Below are 24995 nucleotides of genomic sequence, written 5' to 3'. Positions count from 1 at the left end.
TAGTGTTTTCCAAAAAACCATAGAAATAATATAGAAAGCACTATAGTGATACTACATAAAACTCAATAGTATAGCTATAGTAATTTCCTATAGTGGCCGAAAAACCATAGAAATACTACAGGAAACACTATAGTATGACTGTAACTTCACTATAAGATCACCATAGCCAACTCTATAGTATTACTAAAGTAATTCTCAATAGTGTGTCCCAAAACACCATAGAAATACTATCGCAGTTTTTTGTGGTATTTCTATAGTAATTCTTAATAGTAATACTATAGTGTTTTTTCGTAAGGGACTGGCGTGGCCTTTGTCGAATAACCAGGAAATACACATTTCGATCGCTTCTTCTGTCGTTTAAATTAATCTTTTGGTATATTTGGCTGGATAGGAACACTTTGATGCACAATCAGTATGCTACCAATGTGTGAGGTTGTGGTTGCGATGCCGATATCCGGACGCGTACAGCGAGGACTACAAAAAGACACATGAGGTGACTTCAAAACATTGCAAGCTTGAATAAATCATTTACACCATTTATTTTTGCCCGACTTATTACTGAATATCTTTCTTAATGTGATAGCAAGTCCATCTGAGACCTGTGTACACCTTCAGAAAGCCTACAAGTGAAGCACACGTTGTTTACTCACAGTTTCGAAAATTATTATTATTATTTTTACTCAATGAAATTAGAAAAATTATTGATTACATCAATGCAAATGTAATCAATGCCAGATCAGATGCTAGTGGGCTGAAGACCTACTTCATGTCATTCAATGCTATTGTCCTCCTCACTGTCTGGCTAAAAGTACTGCAATGCATTGAGGACAGGAATACAATTCTCCAGTCTGGGAAGATCTCACTCGACATAGAGACAGCCAATATCAGAGACTTAAATGAAGAGATACAGGCTCTTAGAGATTCATGGGAGTCACTCCTGTCTGAGGTAACACTCATTGCTGCTCAAATGGATGTTGAACCTGAATTTAGCATGGAACACTGTCGCAAGAGGAAAAGGAAGAGATTCCACGATGAGACCTCTCAAGAGAAGACAGATCAGGACAGTGCAGCAACGGTGTTCCGCAACACAGTGTTTTTTTACTGCAATGGACAAGATCATATGGGTTCCGCACCACTCAATGTATTGTGGAAGAATTTTCTGCTGTTCTGAAAGTTGGGCAGATTGCTGAGGATAAAGTCCCTTCTGTTTGCCAACCACTGATCAGGAAGTAATCAAGAGATCTTACACCTGAGTTTGAAAATGAAGTAAGACACCTGAACACTGTGTATGCTGCCACTTTCCACACTAACTTGTCCCCTCTTGGTCTCCTGAATGCAATTCACAAGATGCAGCTGCAAAGCGTTTTTGGAGAAGTCTGCATTGTTTTACGTATATTTTGCACACTGCCTGTGACTGTTGCAGGAGGTGAGAGAGCTTTCAGTAAGTTACAATTGATAAAAAACTATTTGAGGTCCACTATGTCTCAGGACAGGCTTTGCAGTCTTGCCATTCTTTCCATTGAAAGCCAGTTAGCTAGAAAGCTGGACTTCAATGACTTAATCAGTGACTTTGCCTGTAAGAAGGCTGGGCTCTTGGTGAGTAAGGCTGAGCCAGGACTCAGATGCATGTTGAGAAAAAGACTGAGAACAGGTAATAGGCTCTGATTTGGCACCACCATAAGGCCTTTTCATTTCCATTTCCGTTGTGTTCCACTTTGCTTGTTTTGTAGTTGGTATGTATATTTAATTTTAAAAATCTGCTGCTTATGTTATTGTTTGTGTTATAGCATTTTATAAATGATTTTGTTGGTGGTAATGTTCACTTTATTTTTAATTTAATCATGTATATTTAAGTTATATTTATTTGGATTTATGCATTCATGTTGAGAATGTTCCATTCATAAATGTTATTATTAAAAAGGCATTTACACCATAAAAGATGACTATTGAGATCTATTGTCAGGAATGTTAGTCTTATATCAAATAGTGAATTCTACTGCAGCAGCCGGGCCGGTGGAATTGTATTATCACTGGCCCCACCATTGTAACCACTGGCCCGGAGCATTCGTCCAAAAAAATCCACTAATAATGAAGAAAATTAACACATTTGTTGCAACAGTAATTTATGCTAACTCCATTACTACTTGTACTACAACATTTGAATAATGAGTTCTTCCTCATTTTCCTCAATTGCTCATATTTGGTTTATTAAAATAATGATATTGTGGTCATTGTTGAAAAATGTCTGCTATTATTTAGGGCTGTCCCGAATACCATTTTTTGGGCTCCGGATATTCGGTAGTAATCAGCAGCGAATATTCGGTGCGGAGAGATTTTTTATTTTTTTAATACAATTTTATAAAAAAAATAAATAAAAAAAAAAGATTTCATAACACGCTCTAAATCCGAGACCTGACAACACGCTGTTAATCAGAAGCGCAGAAAGAGCATACTATTACAATTTATATTTATCTATTGTCTCAGTACTCGCATACATTAAAACTAAATGTGTCCTCTGCATGTAACCCAGCCGCAGTGCAGCGCCCGGGGACCAAATCTGGTTCCAAATTCCGTCTATAACGTTTTACAACCTGAAGATACAAAACACATATTTCTGTTATAACAACAATACTTTTAATAACATAGCCGTAACAGTAGGCCTAACAGTGTAATACTTGTTACCGATACAGTAAACAGTATTTAAATAAATGAAGAACGAAAAATAAATGAACGAACTGTATGCCAATAATTGCCTTAGCCCCAGATGTTCCCACATTGCTCCTATTATTTTCACTATTCGGATAAAATTGAAAAACTAATATAAAAAAACAATTCGGTTGCTTGCTTGCAACTATTTTCCAAGCAAAGTAAGTGCACGTTTTTATCATGTGTAACGTTACTGTTTAAACGGCGGATAAAGCAGCTTCATCATGGCAACTTAACAACAGCTAAGCTAGGCTAGGCTACTACTTACAGCATCCAGGTGACTTTTCAGAGTTGTTGTGCCACCGTGGTAGGCCAGTTTCTTGTCGCATATTTGGCACATATTCTTCTTCTTACCGTCCAATTTAAAATGGTCCCACACAGCTGAAGTCTTCTGCATTTTGTGTTCAGGTGTGTGAAACGAGGTGAAGCGAGGTGAAGTGTGCCGTTTGCGTTCGTGACTGAGTGAACGCGATGTCAGGAGCACAGGCTGAGATTGTATATATTTCCGCATTTTAACAGTGCAATTAAAAAGTATAAATATAGTATAAGAATATTGCAATTTGCCTTTATTAATGTATATATATGCATATATTTAGGGGGGGGGAAATATAAAGAAATAATAATAAAAAAACGAATATCCGAATAATGAAATTGAAACTCTAATAGTTGGCCAACGAACGAATAGTCGAATATTCGGGTACAGCCCTACTATTATTATGAGTATTATTATTTGTATAATGCACTTTCTGCCTTCCTGTCATTAGGAGTTAGACAAGTAATGGCTATGTAATTGATTTGATTAGAACCTTCATTCTCCTAAACTGCTGGGACATTTCCCTATAGCCAATACATTTATATTTTCTACTCTTCACTTACTTGTCAGCATAGGTCGGCATTGATGTACAGAGCCGACAGAAGACCTTGTTTATATGGGCATCATATTGAGAGGTGCAGCGACGCGTCCTAAAACCAGGAAGTAAGCTGCTGGTTCCCTCGACAAAAAGCAATGAGATCTCTCCACAGGGTTTTGGAAAATAGCTGGAAATAAGGTCTGTGGAAAACAACCCTGTTTGATAAATGCACGTTTTGTTCAGCCGGATAATCTCCACATGTCTACCCTACTTTTATCATTTTTGAATCATAAATCTAGTCGATAAATTATAAAAGGGTTTTAGGACGCGTCACTGCACCACTAGAAGCCAACTCTATCGATCAAGCTGGCTGAAACTTTCTCTCCCTCTTCTTCTCATGCTCCCTGTCACTCTCCTTTAACTCCTCCGGTGACTTGCTTTTATTTGAAGATTGTTTTTTGCCCGGCGTTTGTCCGGTTACCGCTGGTATTAAAAACATTTTGGCGAATGGTTAGGTGGCGCGATAGTCTGTAGTGAAGGAGCGCGCTCCCGCTCACGGGAGCCTGCTCGCGCTGCACTCCGCAGCAAACAGCTGTTTGCTTTTCACCCAACAACGACAAGCGACTCACAAAACGCTCTGTTGTAGCGTTAATAAACGAAACAATTTAACTAAATTGCTAGTCAAAATACCAATACCACAGGAAAAAAAAAAATTTTAAACAATATTTTTAGTGGCCCGAGCGGGCAAGTGGAAAGTACGTTATGCTGGCCCGGGGGGTCTAAATAATGCTTCCGGGCCAGCGGGCCATTTATAATGTCGAGCCCAGCTTGTCATTGTATTTCATTTTTTTTAAAGAAAGATGAACTTGTCCACATTGCTTGCCGAAAGGGCAGATCTGCTGGCACTAACAATGTCTCCTGCTGTGGAGAACACCCTCTCGCTAGGGACAGAGGTAGCAGATACAGCCAGGTAGCGCTTTGCTAACAAGGCAACATAAGGATATTTGGCATTTGTAATAGCTTTGGCTCGGTCTGACCTTTTTTCGAGTGGTGGAGGCTTAAATGCTAGTGGGAGTTGGGTTTGCACTTCAGTCTTTTTTCTTTTGGTACCGGTGATATTCACGTTCGGGTGATGCCTTTTCAAATCAGTGTGCAAGTTTCATGTATTGCCAGCCGCGTAACCAATTTTAGTTGAACAATGCAGACAAACAGCTTTGGTTCGGTCCACCTGTCTTTGTCCGTCATCCTTGTAGGTAACTGTGAAACCAAAATGTTCCCAAACCGGAGACTTCAATGATGCTGGAGGATTTTTGAGCTCAACTTGATCTGTGTCGCCATTTCGCCAGTTCCTCAAATTACTGACTAAATTTGAACACATCCCTCTGACCAGCTCTCATAGTATGCCTCTCGTCCAATGAAATGACTTGCTCGCTCTATGACGCGTTGAACCCAATGTGAGGAAATTACTCTAAATGCTGCCACGCAGCACCTGAGATTACTTCCAAGAAGTTGTTCACATTCTCAATTTTTTACGTTTAACGTTATATTAGTTCGGTACACTTCGGTACACATGTGTATCGAACCGAAGGGCCCGTACCGAATAATGTAACGGTACACGGTACGGGTACGTGTACCGTTACACCCCTAATACATACACGGAATATATATTTTGAGAGAGATATACACTAGTATTAGACGCAGTGAAAAGTTTGGACACATCTTCTCATTCAAACTTTTTTATTTATTTAAATTGGTTCTACATTGTAGATTAATACTGAAGACATCAAAACTATAAAACAACACATATGGAATTATTATAGTGTTTGGTGGTTTTTGTGAGTGCACTTGAGGATACATTCAAAGTTCTTGAAATGTTCCGGATCGACTGGCCTTCATTTCTTGTGAGTGATGATAGACGGTGCCATAATATGGATTACAACAGTAGTCAAATAGGGCTCTCCACTGTGCACTAACCCTACCTCAAACACATTAAGAAAGCAAGTAATTCCACAAATTGACTCTTGACAAGGCACATGTGTTAATGGGAAACCATTCCAGGTGACGACCTTGTTATGGGAGATTCCTTATTACAGCGTATTTCTCGCTTATTCATTAAGGTCACACGGGTCAGAGAGGCCCCATCGTCTTGTTATATCAGTCTTATGCCTAGTCACATGGTTAGTTAAGACAAATGTGTTATTGAGTTACATTTCCAGAGAAGAGGCCCCATCGTCTCCCCCGTAATTATTAGGGGTGAGCGGAAGTACAAAGAAGCTCCATAGCTCAGTCGGTAGAGCCTCAGGTTATAATACAGTTAAGTCTTTGTTAGTTAAAGACGTCACGAGATAGTGACCTTTCCACATCTCAAACATATACAAGTATGGCATTCTTAGGGGGGGGGGGGGGGGTGGTGTGTGTGTGTGTGTGTGTCATTAGCTATATATGCCTGTGTAAAACTGCTACTCGTTGGGGCATTTCCGCGATTGGTTGCTGTTGAAGCAAGGTGATGTACTCCAATATTATTATTTGTTGCGCAACTGAATATTGATTAATCTCAACCATATCTGTGTTTATGTTTTATTGATCTCTCTCTCTGTGTTAACATTTAAAGTTGGTGAGCCATTAATTGCACTAACATCCTCATGAAGCTGACTGAGAGAAGCCCAGAGTGTGCAAAGCTGTCATCAAAGCAAAAGGGGGCTGCTTTGAAGAATCTAGAATAAAAATCACACTTTTTTGTTAACTAGATAATTCCATATGTGTTCTTTCATAGTTTTGATGTCTTCAATATTAATCTACAAATTAAAATAAACAAAAGCCATTGAATGAGAAGGTGTCCAAACTTTTGACTGGTACTGTATATAAAAAACACACATTTTAATATTTCGCAGGTTCCCTCATCTATAATCATTTATACAAGCGCAACTTTAAACATGTACAGCAGTAAAATGCAACATACAACTTAATCAATAAACATCATAAATGAAACACTGACAGGGAACATTTTACTGCACCATAATAATAATAATAATAATAGCTTAGATTTATATAGCGCCTTTCATGGGACCCAAGGTCGCTTTACAAGGAAGAACAGGGCAAAACAAACAACAAAACAAAAGGCAATCAGACAACCAGTCAGACAGACAAAAACAACAAATAGATTAGGGGCCAAAGGCCTTGGTGAACAGATGGGTCTTGAGGGCCCTTTTGAAGGCGTCAAGCTTGGGGATGTTGCGGATCTCCACAGGGAGAGCGTTCCAGAGGGTGGGGGCTGCCACACCGAAAGCTCTGTCCCCGAAGGTTCGCAGTTTGGTGCGGGGGGTGGTAAGCAGGCCAGAGTCTGAAGACCGCAGGTTCCGGGGTGGGGCATGTGGGTGAAGGATGTCCGATAGGTACTTGGGGGCATGGGCATGGAGGGACTTGTAGGCAAGTAGGAGGACTTTGTAGGTGATGCAGGACTTGACCGGCAACCAGTGGAGGTGGATGAGAGTGATGTGCTGCCACGGCTTTGTATGTGTGAGTACCCTAGCAGCACAGTTTTGGACATACTGTAGCCTGTCCAGGGTTTTGTTGGGAACCCCAAACAGGAGACCATTGCAGTAGTCCAAGCGGGAGGTGACAAAAGCATGGACTAAGGTTTCGGCAACCGACTCCGAGAGTGACGGTCGGAGTCTTGCAATGTTCCTTAGATGGAAAAAGGCCGATTTGGTCACAGACTTGACGTGGGAGTGGAAGGAGAGGGTGAAGTCGAGGATGACACCCAGGTTGCGGGCTTCAGGAGATGGGGAGATGGAGCAGCCGCCAACCTCGAGGATGAAGTCACCAATCTTCTGGAGCAGCGCCTTGGGTGCCACAACCATGAGCTCTGTTTTCCTGCTGTTTAGTTTGAGATAGTTGCATGACATCCATGCTTTGATGTCATGCAGGCAGTTGATGAGAGACTGAGGGGGGTGCTGGGAGGATGGAGTGGTGCTGAGATACAGTTGGGTATCATCAGCGTAACAGTGGAAATTGAGTCCATGATGTCGGATGATCTGGCCGAGGGGGAGCATGTAAATGGTGAACAGGAGGGGGCCAAGCACAGAGCCCTGGGGTACACCGTGGCGGACTGGGGCCGGGGGTGAATTTGAGCCGTTGATGGAGACAAACTGTTTCCTGTTATGGAGGTAGGATGTGAACCAAGACAGCGCTGTGCCAGTGATACCTAGGAGGTCTGAGAGGTAGGTCAGGAGGATGTTGTGAGAGATGGTGTCAAACGGGATTGATAGAGTAGCTCAAAAGAGTAAAAGGAGATGCATGTTAACAAAGTGTCCACTACAGTGGGCTGGGTCTCAGGAGGATATAGAGTCTGATTGGTACTTACATGTCAGATCAGATTTGAATTTTGGGTAGTTCAAAACCAAAAAACAGGATTAGGATCACTTTGATATCCGATCAGATCAGGAAATCCAATCCAAGCTTTAATCTGGATCAAATCTTAAAAACGGGTAGTTCAAACCGACAACACAGGATTGGGATCAGTTTGATCCCAAAAAACTGGATTATCTTGATCCCACCAGAGGGGTGGATTTCCAGAGCAAAATGAACTGTACATTTTATTTAAAAATATGTTTGAATATAAATAAAATGGCAATGTTTGTTAACTGAAACGATACACCATTTTTAGCCTTAATGGGAAATACATTTTATTTTTCATTTTTTGGTCACGTTTGTGGTGGCCTATTTAGTTTTCAAGCAAATGTTGATGACATAAATGTGTATGCTCATAAAAGTATCACAACAAAAATGTGTCAATCATAAATGTAATTTAGATTAAAGAAAAAATATCTACAACCAAAAAAAAGTCCATCATCTGTCCTCACCTTTCAAATTTAAAAATATAATTAGACATTATAGATGTCTCTGCAACGTGGTCCCTTGTCTTCCTTGTATTATTTTTCATATCCACTAGAGCAGGGGTTCCCAACCTTTTTTCCCAAGAGCTCCCCCCCCCACACACACAAGGGGTGTGGGGGGCACAACAGCGGTATTTAAAGTTTCATAGTCTCAAAAATGCTACAATCAGGGCTCGACATTAAGGGCTGCCCGATGGCCCGGGGCCATCTAGTATTTAGCTCGGGCAATGAAGCCTCACCTGCTGGTTGCCCGATCGGGCAATCTATTATGCCAGTATTATGCAGCTCGCGGATCCAGTAATTAGTGACCCGACAGTAAAACTAAACATATCTATAACTAGTTACGGTAGTTTGAGAGGTAATTAAAATAGCTACGTGTGATATTCTAACCTGAAGTGTGCGTTTTGTCCGCTCACCGCTGCATGTGATCATGCAGAGCTGCGTGTCGACTCGTCAGCAGCAGCTGATCTCTCTCTCCCTTCAGATTAGACTTCACTCGCGTTTATGTCCATATCGATCAGATCCAGCTAGTTCTAGCTAATGATATGACTACCTGCTTATTAAAAGACACCTAAACAATAAGTGTCGCTATGCAACCGGATGAGGCCACAAAGTATAGCGCAGCATTATGCATTTGTTTACATGCCCACCGGAACCCCGAGGCATAACCAACAGATCAACGCACAATCAACCCATACAGGACATCTCTTTCTCCACATTAAGTGTTACACATTAGAATTGACTATTCTTGTCTGTCACATACTCTTCTTGTCTGTCACATAAGTGGCGCAACTGAAGCGGTATTGCGCGAAAGGGAAATTATTTTGACCGGAGAGATTTAGATTTGCCGGCTAACGGGAACTCTGACGTCGCCATTTTGTGTGCTTCCCGGATGCGCTCGGCTCCTCTCGACTGCTGCTCGGGTCTGCTCGGTCAGCTTCCGGATGAGGAGGCATTCGTTCGACCAACTTACAGTAGATAACATTACAAACATTTTTAACAGGGGCCATAATAGTGTAAATAATTTTTGTTTTGGCAGTTATAACTGAATGTTATGTTTTCTACTTTTTTACATCTGATGAAGGCATTTGCCTTCATCAGATGGAAAGTGTCTTCACCAACAACTTAAGTATTTCTTATAGCTATGCAGGGCATGCAAGCGAGCAAACACAAACAAGTGAAATGAAGAATAACATTTTGTGGTGGTTCATCTTATAATTCAGTCTATAGAATGCACCAGACAGCATTTACAGTAAGACCTGCAAAAAATCTAAATTTTCTAGGAGGAGGCCCCCCAAACCCCTCGTGCCATTTCGTCCGCGCGCATTTTTCAGGGCAATCTCTATTGGGCTCAGGGCCATCTGTAAATTAGCTTAGATGGCCCACAGGGCCACTCCCAAAATCCTTAATGTCATGCACTGTACAACTACTGTCACAAACTGGATGAATGTGAAGTATTTCGTTAAAGGAGGATGAAAGCGTAATTAAGGAGCTCTATTGGAGTGACTTTGATGGTTATTGGACTCAGGATTAATTCATTTGGATTCCCGCTGCATGAAGAAATTAAAGGACGGCGGAAGTGGAAACAATTCACAAAGGGATTAAACTGTTTAAAACACATGCTCTCAAAGTAAGCTGGATTTTGCCGATGTGTTTATGTGGATTCAAAAATCGTAAATAATCTACAAAATGGAGGAGAACGATCTGATCGGAGCAACTGAGACAAATAATCCAACTGAAACCAGCATGGACAATGACTATGTTTTAAAAATGTGCTTTTCCAGACAAGCCTGGTTTGGACACTTTACGGGCAGAAGAAACATTTCTATTAAAGAAAGAATTATACATTTCTATATTTGTATGCCTTTAATAGCTACTAGCTTTAATTTGAATTAAAATTAATTGATTCTTTTTTATATTGTAATGTAGAGAAAAGGCTTTTAGCGACAATCATGTATTGCGTTACAATTATATGTAAAAAAATAATAATAAAAAATAAATTTAAAAAAAGAGTCTAAATATGATATTTGGCCTCAAATCATGTGAGGCCTGGCACACCCCCTGCGCTCTTCGGTGCACCTCCTAGGTTAGGAACCACTGCACTAGATGGAGACCAGTAAAGCACCGATATTCGGGATCTAGTAATCTTGAAAAGTCAGAATCTGGATCAGGGTGATCCTATCCTGAATTGCTGTCTGATCCTGGATCACTAAAAAATGAGATTTCAAAATCTGATCAGATCTGATTGAGATTAAAAGTTTTGAACTACTGGGCCCTGGTTATTTTCTGCATCAATCCCTATTATCTCTTACAAAAAACAAACAAATCTTGAACATAACCGCAAGACTGTAACCTCTTCACATTCTGTTGAAATTGTGAGTCGATTACTAGCCATATCTTAGAAATTGCTGTTTTGAATCATTAATATGCAGATGACAGTTGAACTGGATGATGTAACATTTATGCCATCTGCTGGAAAGAAGACGTATCGCTCTGTTCAGGGTTCCTGCCGGTTTCGCCAACTCAAATGTAAGACTTTTTAAGACCACTTTGAATAGAATTTAAGACCTATTTCACGACAAGAAAGTACAAAGGAAAATTGCTTTGAAAGAAGAAATACGTCCCATAATTACTTACAAAGTAAATGTATTCATGTTCAACATAAGAACAGTGACTGAACATAACAGCTTAACAGTACAAAGAACTGTGTTGGCGTGTTAGACAAAAACTGTGTGCGTGTGTGTGTGTGTGGGGGGGTTGTGAAATTAATCGTATTTGAATCGCAATTACGATGTTGGCCTGCCACATATACGAAAACAACATAATCGAAAAAAATGATTATTTTGCTTTGCTAGGTTGACAAAATATTTGATCTAATTCATTTTAGTCTCATTTATTTTTAATCATCATATTCATATATCTTTAGTAGCTTGTGGAAGTGCGCTCCAAAATATTTGTTGATCTTGTTTATTGGTATTTATTATTTTGATATTATTTATTTAAATCCATCATTTATTAGGGCCTGAGCACGGAGCGCTAGGACCCGACAGCGTCCTAGGACGAACTGCTAGGAACCTATTGTTATTGGTGGTATTATTAGGGCCCGAGCACGGAGCGCTATTCCATTAATTCATGGTTTTACTAACCAACTAAGTATGTTGTTACTTCGGCATCATTTAGAAACGTGTATTACAATGAAATCACGGCCAAATATGTTCATCTTGTTGTAGTTGTAGCCCCCTTGCCAGCGATTCTCTCTCTCTAGTTTAGCATACTCAGCCTGGTTGTTGGCCCGCTAAGAACCTCGATTTTATGGGGCCAGAAAAACTGTGAAATAGTACCCAATAGCCGGAGCTACGCCTAGTGGAAACTTAACCAAAAACGGGCAGTGCACGGCCCGCTTAAACCGCACTCCGTGCTGTAGTGGAAATGCGCCATAAGACTAGCTGGTCCATTGTAAAGGTCAGTCCACCTTAAATGAGCAGTGGGTGATCAGCAGGTGAAAGGCAGGACACGGGAACTTGGTCCTGAGGAGATGTAACGATTATTAAATAAGAACTAGTCGAGTCAAGGGGTCAAAGAAATGAACATTTGTGATTATTAGTGAATCGGTTGCAGATGGGTGAAAACAGGCTTAGGGAGTAATGTATTACATGTAACGGCATTAGGTCATCAGGATACAAAATAGGAACATGTATTCCCTTACAGTTACAGAAGCAAAAACACTCCGATAACAGGTACATTTATGTAAAACAGGGCTCATTAACAGGATAGCAATGATACAAAAACATTTAGAAATAAAGAATACATCAAATCATCCTATTTGGAAACTTGGAGCCCTCAATCCAAATAAAATGGTTCATGAACAGTCAGTGGTTAACGTATACATCAGAATGACAAAAACATTAAACATGTTGTCCACTTATGTTGATAAAGATGGAGTTCATTTAAGTCTTATATGGATGTTGTACAACAATGTTAATCCAGAAGACAGATTTCTCTCATGTGTGAACAGTCATAAGACTTATTCATTGTCCTCTCCATCAGCTTCTGTTTCCATGTGTTCAGCTGAGCTGCTGATTGGAGGCTCTGCCTCTCCGTCATCCTCAGTTTGACTTTCATTAAGCTGTGAGGACTGACGACCAACACACTTGTGCCTTCTGAAATAATTACACCATTTAAATCTTTTGTCACAAACTTTGCAGCTGTATATTTCCTCTCCTGTGTGGACTCTCATGTGTTCCTTTAAACTTCCATTCTGTGAAAAAGCTTTCTCACAAACTGAGCAGCGAAAGGGTTTCTCTCCTGTGTGGACTCTCATGTGTTTCTTTACATTTCCAATCTGTGAAAAAGCTTTCTCACAAACTGAGCATTTGAAAGGTTTCTCTCCTGTGTGGACTCTCATGTGTTTCTTTAAACTTTCACTGTGTGAAAAAGCTTTCTTACAAACTGAGCAGCGAAAGGGTTTCTCTCCAGTGTGGACTCTCATGTGTCGATTTAGATTTCTTCTATTTCTAAAAGCTTTCTTACAGACTGAGCATGTGAATGGTTTCTCTCCTGTGTGGACTCTCATGTGTCGATTTAGATCTTTTTTATGTCCAAAATCTTTCTTACAGACTGAGCAGATGTGTGTTTTCTCTCCTGTGTGGACTCTCATGTGTTCCTTTAAACTTCCATTCTGTGAAAAAGCTTTCTCACAAACTGAGCAGCGAAAGGGTTTCTCTCCTGTGTGGACTCTCATGTGTCGATTTAGATTTCTTCTATGTCCTAAAGCTTTCTTACAGACTGAGCAGCTGAATGGTTTCTTTTCAGCACTATGTCGTGGATCACTGACAGATTCTTGTCTATTTTTCAGTGAGTTTGAGCCTGAGGCAGGTTCTCTGGTCTCCTTCCAATCAGCACTGTGTTCAGCGTCAGGTTCAGAAGAGTCATCAGTGTCTTCAGAAGAGTCTCCAGCGTCAGGTTCAGAAGAGTCATCAGTGTCTTCAGAAGAGTCTCCAGTGTGGTCCTCAGTCTTTGGTTGTAAACTGCTCTCTGGATCTGAGTTCCTGGCTGGTTCTGGTCCTCGACAGTCCTCTCCATCAGCTTCTGTTTCCATGTGTTCAGTTTGTCTTTGATGAGGCTGTGAGGACTGAGGTTTCTCTTTATCATCTTCACTCTTCACAGGGTCAGGAGTGAAAGTGGACTTGGTGATATCAGCCTCCTCCAGCTCCTGAAGCTGCTCTCCCTCCTGACTGATCCTGAGTTCCTCCTGTTCCTGCTTAATGTGTGGGGGGGGCTCTGGGTCCTCCTGGTCCAGACTGGAGCTCCACTCCTGCTGGTCAGGGAGAGGCTCTTCTTTAACCACCACCAGCTGCTGGGCATCTGCAGGAAACAGGAAACACACTGTTATATCAGTCTTGGACCTAGTCAATATAATTAGGTATGTTATTGAATTACAGTTTCCAGAGAAGAGAGGCCCATCGTCTCTTCCGCAATTATTAGGGGTGAGCGGAAGTGCAAAGAGGCCCTCCTCAGGATAATACAGTTAAGTCTTGTTAGTTAGGTGGTTCATATCCTGACAGGGTATGAATTACACCTAAAGAGGTCACGAGATAATGACCTTTCGACATCTGGAACATATGTGGGTGTGTTGGCTAATGTAAGGAAATTGTGTGTGCGTTCATTACAGCTGCTATATATGATGTGAAAGACTTGTACTCGTTGGAGCATTACCACTATTGACTGCTTGTGTGCAAGGTAATGTTTCCTCATTATTATTGATTGTTGTACAACAAAATAATAATTAATCAACTATATCTGTGTTTGTGTTTTATTGATTCCTCTCCATTTTATTCTTTCCTTCTGTGAGTGCTGAATTGCCACAACAACACAGTCAGAAAATCTTTTCTAATTATGTTGGCTCAATTCACCTCATGTAGCCCAGCCCCTTTCCACTCACAGTTAAAAATGAAAAAGGGTTTTTTCTTCTGGTTTAGCACTAGCCGCAATGTAAACAATGAATTGTATTTGGGATTGTTCACAGATACACTACGCCAGGGCTATTCAATTAGTTTGGAATGGGGGCCGGTTGATGAAAATGATCCAAATTAAGGGGCCGGGAAAAAGATGGCGTGAAATATGAGCAATCATATGAAGAGCTTCAGATACAGTACAACAGCATAGTGGAGTGCATATATTGTGTTTAACTCAATCAAACAACATAGCCCCTTTATAGGTCTAAATGGCAAGTTCAGAACTCAGTCGACCTACATGTGAAGCTAATTCAACATCATTTGATTTAGGTGAAATTATCTAATCATTCACGCAGAGATGCAATAAATGACAGGAGTTGTCACTACAGTAGCTATTAGGTGGGTTCGAAACCAGACCCCGCCGAAGTTTTCAGGCAATGTAAATTGAATTGAGAGATAAAAGGCAATTTGGACCAAAAAGAGTTCTTTAAAATAGTTCTTAAAAAAACAAAAGTAGATTACTTTTTAACGTTATACTCAAAGGGCCAGCAAATATCACCCCGGGCCGGATTTGGCCCGCGGGCCACCAATTCAATAGCCCTGAACTACGCCTACATTATAGAATGAAAATACTGTGTTACAAATTAAAATCCTGCATTCAAACTAGGGCTGCTCGATTATGGAAAAAAATCATAATCACGATTATTTCTGGTCAATATTGATAGTTAGTAAAAGTTGACTGTACGCTCGAGACCGGAGGCAACTAAAGCTTCCCTTGTGACGTGTTTATATGGATTTATTAAACAGACTGCAAGTCACAGCACAACCTGGCTGAGGGCTTTTAGGGAGGGGGGAGGGGGAAGGGGGTGCAGGATGTATAACGCATGACACATTGAGAGCTTCATTGCGAAAGGGAATGCAGCAAAATAATTGTCTTTTTTTCGATTACGTTGTTTTCATAATCGGTGCAAGCTAAAATCGTAATAGAAATTAAAATACGATTAATTGCACGGCCCTAATTCAAACCTTATTTAAGTAAAAGTATGCAAGTACTATCAGAACATTTTATGGCACCCTCTTATGTCATAGAAATGATGGTGCAGTAAAATGTTCCCTGTCAGTGTTTCATTTATGATGTTTCTTGATTATTTTGTATGTTGCATTTTACTGCTGTAAATGTTTAAAGTTGCGCTTGTATAAATGATTATAGATGAGGGAACCTGCTAAATATTAAAATGTGTATTTTTTACATACAGTACCAGTCAAACATTTGGACACCTTCTCATTCAATGTTTTTTGTTTATTTTAATTTGTAGATTAATACTGAAGACATCAAAACTATGAAAGAACACATATGGAATTATCTAGTTAACAAAAAAGTGTGATTTTTATTCTAGATTCTTCAAAGCAGCCCCCTTTTGCCTTGATGACAGCTTTGCACACTCTGGGCTTCTCTCAGTCAGCTTCATGAGGATGTTAGTGCAATTAATGGCTCACCAACTTTAAATGTTAACACAGAGAGAGAGATCAATAAAACATAAACACAGATATGGTTGAGATTAATCAATATTCAGTTGCACAACAACAAATAATAATATTGGAGTACATCACCTTGCTTCAACAGCAACCAATCGCGGAAATGCCCCAACGAGTAGCAGTTTTACACAGGCATATATAGCTACTGTAATGAACACACACACACATGTTCTCCTATGAATGCCATACTTGTATATGTTTCAGATGTGGAAAGGTCACTATCTCATGGCGTCTTTAACTAACAAAGACTTAACTGTATTATAACCTGAGGCTCTACCGACTGAGCTATGGAGCCTCTTTGTACTTCCGCTCACCCCTAATAATTACGGGGGAGACGATGGGGCCTCTTCTCTGGAAATGTAACTCAATAAACACATTTGTCTTAACTAACCATGTGACTAGGCATAAGACTGATATAACAAGACGATGGGGCCTCTCTGACCTGTGTGACCTTAATGAATAAGCTAGAAATACGCTGTAATAAGGAATCTCCCATAACAAGGTCGTCAACTGGAATGGTTTCCCATTAACACATGTGCCTTGTCAAGAGTCAATTTGTGGAATTACTTGCTTTCTTAATGTGTTTGAGGTAGGGTTAGTGCACAGTGGAGAGCCCTATTTGACTACTGTTGTAATCCATATTATGGCAAGACCCACTCAACTCAGTGAAGAGAAACGACCGTCCATCATCACTTTAAGAAATGAAGGCCAGTCGATCCGGAAAATGTCAAGAACTTTGAATGTATACTCAAGTGCACTCACAAAAACCACTGAACGCTATAATAATTCCACATGTGTTGTTTTATAGTTTTGATGTCTTCAGTATTAATCTACAATGTAGAACCAATTTAAATAAATACAAAACTTTGAATGAGAAGATGTGTCCAAACCTTTGACTGTGTCTAATACTAGTGTATATCTTTCTCAAAATATATATTCTGTATATATATATATATATATATATACAGTGCTTAATTTGTAAAGTGGGAGGTGCCGGAACGCAGAGGGGGGGTGGATCCGGCGGCTCAGTACGGGGGTTAGAGGTAAGGGAACAAACAAAAAAATACACTTACAGACGATGTTTCTACATCAGGTCAATTTTTATTTTTGTAGCCTGTTAGCCTTCAGATTACAGAACGATGTAACACTGCACCAAATGAGTGCGGAATGTAAAAAATATATATACTGCAACATTTTAACAAGCAGCAATTATATCTGTCCGTTAAATTAACGGGAGAAACAAAACAACAGGTGGGAAAATTACGATTTCTACGAAGTTACGATTTCAATATAGATTTGCAGACATATTAAACCATAGACCACCCAATAATCAAACACAGCATGGACAAATATATTCCTACCATCATTTGTCCAAAACGGCTCATACAGCAGCCATAGAGCCCCCGGCCTCCATTTTCCTGCTTCTGTCTCTGCACCTTGTGTCCAGTGCAGTTCGATGTCCTTTTGCAATCCATGACCTCACATATGGAACGGGGTTGAACCGGGTAAGTGGCGGGCCGACAAGGCAAAGGAAGAGTCGGGAGGAGATCGTTGAGGGGAGAAGAGACGCCCTGTTTTCTGAACAGATTAGGTTCATCTGGGAAAAGCCCCTCTCACACTCAGCACTTGAGATGGGGATCGTGTTGACCGCAGCCAAGAGGTCTTTCAGTTCATCTGGGATGAATGTCCCATCATTGTCACGGTATTCCCTGAATGCCCTGATGACCCTCCGCGGGCTTTCGATGCAAAACTGCTGGCAGAGCGTCTCAACTTCACTCTCTCCAAACAGCGCGTCTGCGTCACAATCCTGTGGCCAATATTGTGGATAAATCACTTTTAAATCCTCAATTAGCTTGTTGTATCCTGATTGGTCTCCCCCAAGTGATAGCATGCGTTTCTCCAAGTTTCTTGCCAGACTCCCAAAAAACGTCCTCTGGTCCAGGGTTCTGTCAGTGAGCCGACCTGCATGAAGGGGTACTCCCTGAAAGGTGTTTTCCTCGACCCCGCGCTGGCTTAATAGGCTGTGTCGTCCGGGCCGCTCAGACATAGCCTCGAACACCCTGATCTGTCGGCAAATGGCTTTATGAGCCGTTATGATATTGCATTCTCGATTTTGGAGCTCGAGAGATAGCTCTGACAATTCTTGCAGTGCGTCAAACATAAGTCCTAGATTGGAAACAAAGGCATGGGATGAAAGGCGCTTTGCCAAGCCATGGTAGCTTTCCCGAGATGTGCTCCTGCGAGCAGAATCCTCCGCTGCGTGTGTAAAATGTGTGTTGAGGGCAGCAAAACTTTTCCACACAGCTTCCACTGTTCTGAGACTGGATGCAACCCACCTGTTGTCTAACACCCGGCCAATTTTGCACAATTGAATGTTCAGACCGTCAGCACACTCTTTGAGCTCCAGCCGGTTTTTGTTTGATGTGCTGTAAAGTGTGTAAAGCTTATCCATGAAGATCTTGAAATGATTCATAGCCCCCATCTCTTTCATCACATCACCAACTGCAAGCTCAAGTCGATGCGCAGAGCAGTGCCACACCATGATGTTTGGGAAGAGATTTTTGAGTCGAGCTGCCACCCCACTGTGGCGCCCGAGCATCACTGACGCACCGTCACATGTGAGACCGACGAGTTTTTGAGAGGAAGGCCTTGTCTAACTTGGCGTGCTGTAAGGCATCCAGCAGTTTGCGGACAATGCCTTCTGCACCAAAATCACACAACTCCACAAGCTCAAAGAAAATGTTCTCGGGTGAATCCATCTCTGGCAACTGCACTCGTAAATACACGATTAATGCGCTCTTTTTATTCAACCCTGTGGCCTCGTCCAGCATGAGTCCGATTTTTGGAGCGCAAGTGACAATCCTTTCAAGCAGTTTTTTTTTCATGTCAGTTGCAATGTGCTGTTGTATATGAGAACATGCGACGTTTGAGTGGAGAATCCTCCCCATTTCCACACCATTCATTTCCTGACAGTCTATCTCATGTTCAAATCCATAAGATGGCCTATGACGCTTGGCCTCCTTGTAAGCTGTGCGAAAGATTCTGGCAGTCGTTTGCACCTGGTCATTTTGGGCATTGACTACTGTGTTAACAAATACATTTGCCTTTGCCTTATCCAAAATAGTTGATGCCATTGCGTGTGCTTTGGTATTCCCATTAGGGATGGGCATGATTAATCGATGATCGATAATTGATCGTTAAGGATTTTGTCGATTTCGTATTTTTCTTATCGATGATCGGTAATAAAACATCCTACCAGCAGGGGGCGATATAGCGTAAGGAGTCGCGACAGCAGAGAAAACTTCCTGCGAGCTGCTCACTCACAAAGATAACAACATGAAGCGCGCGAAACGAAGTCCGGTGTGGGACCATTTTGAGATAAAAAACGAGTCCGCTCACTGTATACACTGCGACACGGTTTACAAGTACAACACGACAACAACTCCGATGATGTACCACTTAAAGAGCCTTCATCCCAGCGTGTTAAGAGGCACTGAATCCTCCGTTCAGCCCACCATCACCTCAGTTTTAAACCGGAGGAGCTGTGATGCGAAGCGGGCGGAGAAAATCACAGAAAGTATCGCCAAAATGATTGAAGTGGACATCTTCCCCACAAGTGTCGTCGAGGGGAAAGGATTTAGAGATGTGGTTAGTTTACTTGAACCAGCGTATCAGATTCCCTCACGGCGCACTATCACCAGGGTCATAGAAACCCACTACAAGGAGCGAAAACAGGAGCTCCTAAACAAGTTAGCCACAGCAGCTAGTGTTGCTATAACAACAGACTGTTGGACCGCTTTAACAGCGGAGAGCTACATCACTATCACATGCCACTACATTTGCGACAACTGGCAAATGAATTCAGCGGTCCTGCTCACTGAAAGCCTTCCAGGCCGGCATACTGCCGACCTTCTCGCTGAGAAGATGAATGAAGCTGTAGAGCAGTGGGGATTTGAAGCCAGAGTTATCGCCTGCGTCCACGACAACGCGGCCAACATTACGGCTGCCAACAATCCCACCAGAGTCAGCTGGGTGTCTGTTGCTTGCTTTGCACATACTCTCCAATTAGCCATAAATGACGGGTTTGCTCTATACCTGCATCGGGTCATCTCTGCAGCTGGTAAACTCGTTAGCCACTTTAATCACAGCACTGTGGCAACCAATGCGCTTAAGGAGAAGCAGGAGCAAATGGGCCTCGCCACCCACCGGCTTATTCAATCGTGCAAAACACGGTGGAACTCAGTCTGTGAGATGTTTGAGCGACTTGTGGAGCAGCGCTGGGCTGTTGTTGCTGTCCTCTCGGACAGAACCCTGACCAAGCTTCAAGATGCCAGGGTCCTGGAGCTGAAGGATGAGCACTGGCGGCTCATGGAGGACGCACAGCCTGTGTTAGCAGCACTTAAGTGTGTCACAACTGCCATGTCTGCCGAGAAGGACGTCTCCATCTCAAACATTTATCCAGTAAGCTTCAGCCTCATCAACACCCATCTCATGCGGAGAGAAGGAGACGAGACCAGAGTAACCGAATTCAAGACCAAAGTGAAGTCCTCCCTCAGCAACAGAATGAAGGTAAACTAACTAATTAGTTGACATGACACTCATAATAAATAGCCGCTGATGACGAGACTGACATAGGCATAGCTAAATGTCGCTTATGTGCTTTGCTTATTTAGATATGGCATATTTTCAAACGTTTTTTATCGATCATCCGACATTTTTCTATAATTTATTTATACAGGTTTGGTCTGACGAGTTTGTGACATCCGCCCCAATGATTGCATCCATGCTGGATCTCCGTCACAAGCATTTGAGCTTTCTTTCGCCACCACAGAGACTAATTGCTAATGCTAAACTGGTTGAACTGGGAGAGGCAATTGATGCAGGTGAGGCGGCTATCCCACAGACTGGGAGAGAGGAGGCGGTGTTGTCATGCCGGGGAAGTCCCACAACTGTCACTGCCACTACGCACGTTTCTGCGATGGCACTTCTCCTGGGGGAGCAATACTCATCTACCCCACAGGACACTGGCATTGAAACAGAGACTCAGAACTTTCTGAGGGACATACCCCCACCTCTGGAGTGCAGCCCGACTGATTGATGGAAAGTGAACGGTGGAAAGTTTCCCAGGCTGGCTAAATTAGCTAGACGCTATCTCTGCATCCCCGCCACCTCGGTCCCGTCAGAGCGGGTCTTTTCAGCCGCTGGACTGACCGTCACTCGGCTCCGTTCACGTCTCACCCCCGAGCATGTTAACATGCTAATTTTCCTCAACAAAAACCAGTAGGTTAAGTAAGCTATAGCCTCCTAACCACCGTAGCCTTTAGTCAGACCGAGGCCTATAACGTGTTATTGTTTTGTGTTTACTATTGTTAGTTAAAGTTTTATATCTAAAATAGGCGGAATTGTATTTATTTTGTTTGAGAACACTGGCTCTTATTTTGTTAATATCCCCGACGCCTCCGACATTTCTTTTGTTTATTGTTTGCACATTTAAACACAGGAGTTTCTCATTATACTATTGTTAGTTAATGTTTTATGTCTAAAAGAGGCGGAATTGTATTTATTTTGTTTTTGTTTGTTTTAAGAACACTGGCTCTTATTTTTTTAATGTCGCGGAGGCGTCGGGGATATTTCTTTTGTTTAACATTTGCACATTTAAATAAACATAAAAGTGAGTTTCTCACTTCTGTTATTCTGTATCGACCTGCATTAATGTTCACGTGTTCTGTTAACGGTTGTTTTATGGTCAGGCTTCTGTGAGGAGAGCAGTTAGGGGCGGGGTGGAGAGCAGAGGGCTTTTTGAGTGCGTGTTTGTGTGGGCGCGTGCGTGTGGGTGAGAAAGGCTGCATGTTAGGGAGAGGAAGAGCAGCACGTTGTTGAGCGGTTTGTTGTTTTTGGTTGTTTTGGCGTGGTCCCGGCCCACAGTGACCCTTCCTGTAACCGCAATAAAGCTGTTAAGATTGTATACGCTTCGCTCGTCATTCCGACCTGTCCGGGTGGACGTTACAATACGTCATACAGTTTTTTTGACGGGTATAAATGTTAACGATTAATCGATAATTGATCGTTAACGTCTCACGATGATCGATTAAAGAGATTTCTTAAAATGCCCATCCCTAATTCCCATGCTCAAAAACCTTTTTCCTTAAGGCTCTTTGCTTTTTTTTTTTAATCGGGCGCAGATGATGTCACCGAGCCCGAGATCCATTCTTTTGCAAGTTTCACACCTGCAGTTTTTTCCGGACCCAGTGATCCCACTTGTTTGCAAATGGCACAGCCCAGTCCAGTGGTTTCCATTGTAAGCCATGGATAACTTTTTTTTTTCTGTGTAAACTGGGCATCTGTCCAGATTTGCCCATCGTGAGTGTCCCTGACAATACCTGCTTCATCGCCATCACTATCTCTCGCAGATTCCAAGTTCACATCATCCGTCTCGTCCTCTTCATCTCCTTCCCCGTGGGGGTCGCTAATATCCCCTCTAACGACAGGTGCATTAGCAGCATCGATGGTAGGCTGCATACTACTGCTCTGTCCACCGTGGTCTTCACACTCATGAATTTCGGAAACTATTTTTGATCGTTTTGGATCTGACTGCTGGTCACTGACTTTGAAAAAGTTAAGTAAAGTTTGTTGTCTTTTTGACATTGTAGACACGAAGCTAACTGTTATGTATTCAACCAGCGCAAGCGTAGGCTATGTGTCACACCTCTAGTCTCCCCCCCTCCCCCCCTCTCCCGCTAAAAACCTTAAAAATGTAAACGCATCAAAAAGGCAAACACAAGATTTTTGAGGAACTTCAATGGGGAATAAACACTAACAAGACATATAACAACATTGAACACCGAACAAACAGTCGTTTTTTTTTTTGGGCGTTTTTTTTTTTCATAGTGACACGGGAGGTGGCGGATCCAATAAAAAAGGTTCCGGATCCAATTTCAGAGGTGCCGGAACATGTTCCGGCGTGTTCCGGCTCAAATTAAGCCCTGTGTGTATATATATATATATATATATAGTTATACAGAATGTATTATAAATACATGTTGGCAATAATTGATTGATGAGATTGTACATTAATTTATATTAATGTTTGAATTACTTTATGACCTTTGTACTAGTTCCCCTATTCTTTATCAAGTAACATTTTAGATGTGTTTACTTTATTATTGAACATATTTGTTATTGATTTTTTAATGAATTATTCTCCAGCAATTTGAATTAATCCAAAGTGGGTCTTTTATTTGCTTTTTACACATTTAAAAAGAAAAGGTGAATAAATGAGCACATTAAAACTAAATGATCAATTTATGTCACATTTAATCAACTAGTGCCTACATGTATGGTTAATATTTAAATCAGTACATTAAATGGCATATTATTCAATGTATGTATTTTTATAAATATATTTATTTTGGTAGGTTTGCTCTTCTGTAATAAATTATAATCATTATAATTACGTACATTTGTCTCATAATACTTACATACTTTTACTTAAAGATATGCATGCAGTACTTTAACTTGTAATGGAGTATTTTCACAGTGTGGTGTTTGTACTTTTACTTCAGGATCTACTCCCTGCAGCAAGTGCTGATAAAGGGTCTAAAGTGTTATTAATGTGATAATAAAGTGCTACTGAAGAGTTTAAAGTGTTACTGAAGAGTTTAAAGTGTTAAGGAAGAGTAAAGGGAACAGACCTGCTCTGTGTATCCGAAGCTGAGGCTGTAAAACAGCGTCCAGTAGTTTCTGGAGTCTCTTGTTCTCCTCTTTGGAAAGAAACAGCTCCTCCTCGAGCTCTGCTATTGTTTGTTCAAACAGAGCAAATATCTCTTCATTAGCAGCAGTGAGTCGCTGCTTCTTCAACGACAGCAGCATTTGGACTTTACTCATGTTTCCTAGATCACCTTTTCCTGCAGACTCCGTTAAACACACCGTTTCTCTCTCCGTCAAACTCTCAATCTGACTAGTGTTGCTAACGTGTTTCCAGCTAGCATGCTAAGCTAGCTCCTATAGTCCGAGGTAAACGCTCCAGAAAAAAGACCACAGAGTCCATTCAGAGGTTTATCCAGACACACAGATGATGGATCAGTAGTGCTGGAGCTCACACACACTTTCTCCGGAACACAAGAGAGAGAACCGAAGCGACGAGACGCCACATGCAGGGCTCGAGTTATGTGTGACTGTGAGGCAATGGAAGCTGAGCTCCCACAAGGAGGGGTCTGAGGTCTGAGCTCCCACGGATGCATTGACATCATACATCTGTGGGGGTCGCTAATACATCTTCTTCTTCTTCTTTAGTGTTTATTGGCGGTTGGCAAACCAAATGTTAGGTGCATTACCGCCACCAACTGGACTGGAGTATGGATAAGAGACTATGCAGAAAAAAATAAACAAAATAAAACAAACAAAAAACAACAAAATAAATAAAAACCAAAACTCTAGATTATTTTTAATTTATCAATTTCTCTAAGAAACGTAATAAGCTCACAATACATATTACCTGATGTTTTCCCTAACAGCCCTGATAACGAAAAGTCAATGTATTTTGCTTTCTTCAGTGTTTGGAAAAGAGAGACAGAAAGACAGAAGCACAATTAGAACAAGTATATTTAGGTGTTTTTTTTCGTATATAACTGACAGTGTCAAGAGGAAGTAAAGTCCCCTGGTTTGTCCCCTATACTCTAACGCCAGGCAGGCACATGGTATGATCACCATAGCCAGGGGCGTAGCTGGGGGGGGGGGAGGTTAGGATGATTCCAAGGGCCCAGCACTGGGGGGGGGGGGCCCAGAGAACACTATTATTATCTTTTTATTAATATGGTTTTATTATTATCCTAAAGTAAGTTAATGTAAATGACTCAAAAGTATAATTGCCTGTATTAAAAAAAAACGTCCCAAAAGAAACAAACAGGTGCTTGTTACTCTGTTTGACAGAATGAGCACCCCTCACTTCATTCATTGCATGGTATGGGCGCCTGAGCAATGGAGCAAGCGGAGCAGGTGCATCCCCACAATTGACCTTGGGGGAGCAAACGTGTGCTTTTGCACCCCCACTTTTT

General features: G+C 41.5%; 2 protein-coding genes across 3 annotated transcripts in view; one reads left to right on the top strand and one right to left on the bottom strand.

The window, feature by feature from the left end:
• The window catches only part of LOC307032686 (uncharacterized protein), a 528358-nt gene extending 503919 nt beyond the window's left edge, over window positions 1-24439 (bottom strand). The window contains exons 1-2 of one of the 2 annotated variants that reach the window (XR_013806358.1): window positions 23634-24439; window positions 11925-13816 (exon numbers count right to left, since the gene is read on the bottom strand). Coding sequence is in view for 1 of the 2 variants with exons in the window: in XM_079670838.1 (XP_079526964.1) it covers window positions 12477-13816; window positions 23634-23826 (1533 nt within the window). In the remaining variant the exon portion in view is untranslated. Of the gene's footprint in view, window positions 1-11661; window positions 13817-23633 lie in introns of those variants that run through there. The other variant, XM_079670838.1, reaches the window with a different exon arrangement.
• Window positions 18678-22518, top strand: LOC307034577 (E3 SUMO-protein ligase ZBED1-like; the record flags this gene model as incomplete). The annotated part of the gene is made up of 3 exons (XM_079673409.1): window positions 18678-20511; window positions 20681-20825; window positions 22292-22518. The coding sequence occupies exons 1-3, from the start codon at window positions 19279-19281 to the stop codon at window positions 22516-22518; spliced, it is 1605 nt and encodes a 534-aa protein (XP_079529535.1). The 5' UTR covers window positions 18678-19278.
• Window positions 24440-24995: the final 556 nt, after the last annotated feature.

Source organism: Notothenia rossii (assembly GCF_949606895.1).
Source record: "Notothenia rossii genome assembly, chromosome: 3".
Classification (NCBI taxonomy): Eukaryota; Metazoa; Chordata; class Actinopteri; order Perciformes; family Nototheniidae; genus Notothenia; species Notothenia rossii.
The sequence above is the reverse complement of the archived record's forward strand: the minus strand, read 5'-3'. Positions and strand labels throughout refer to the sequence as shown.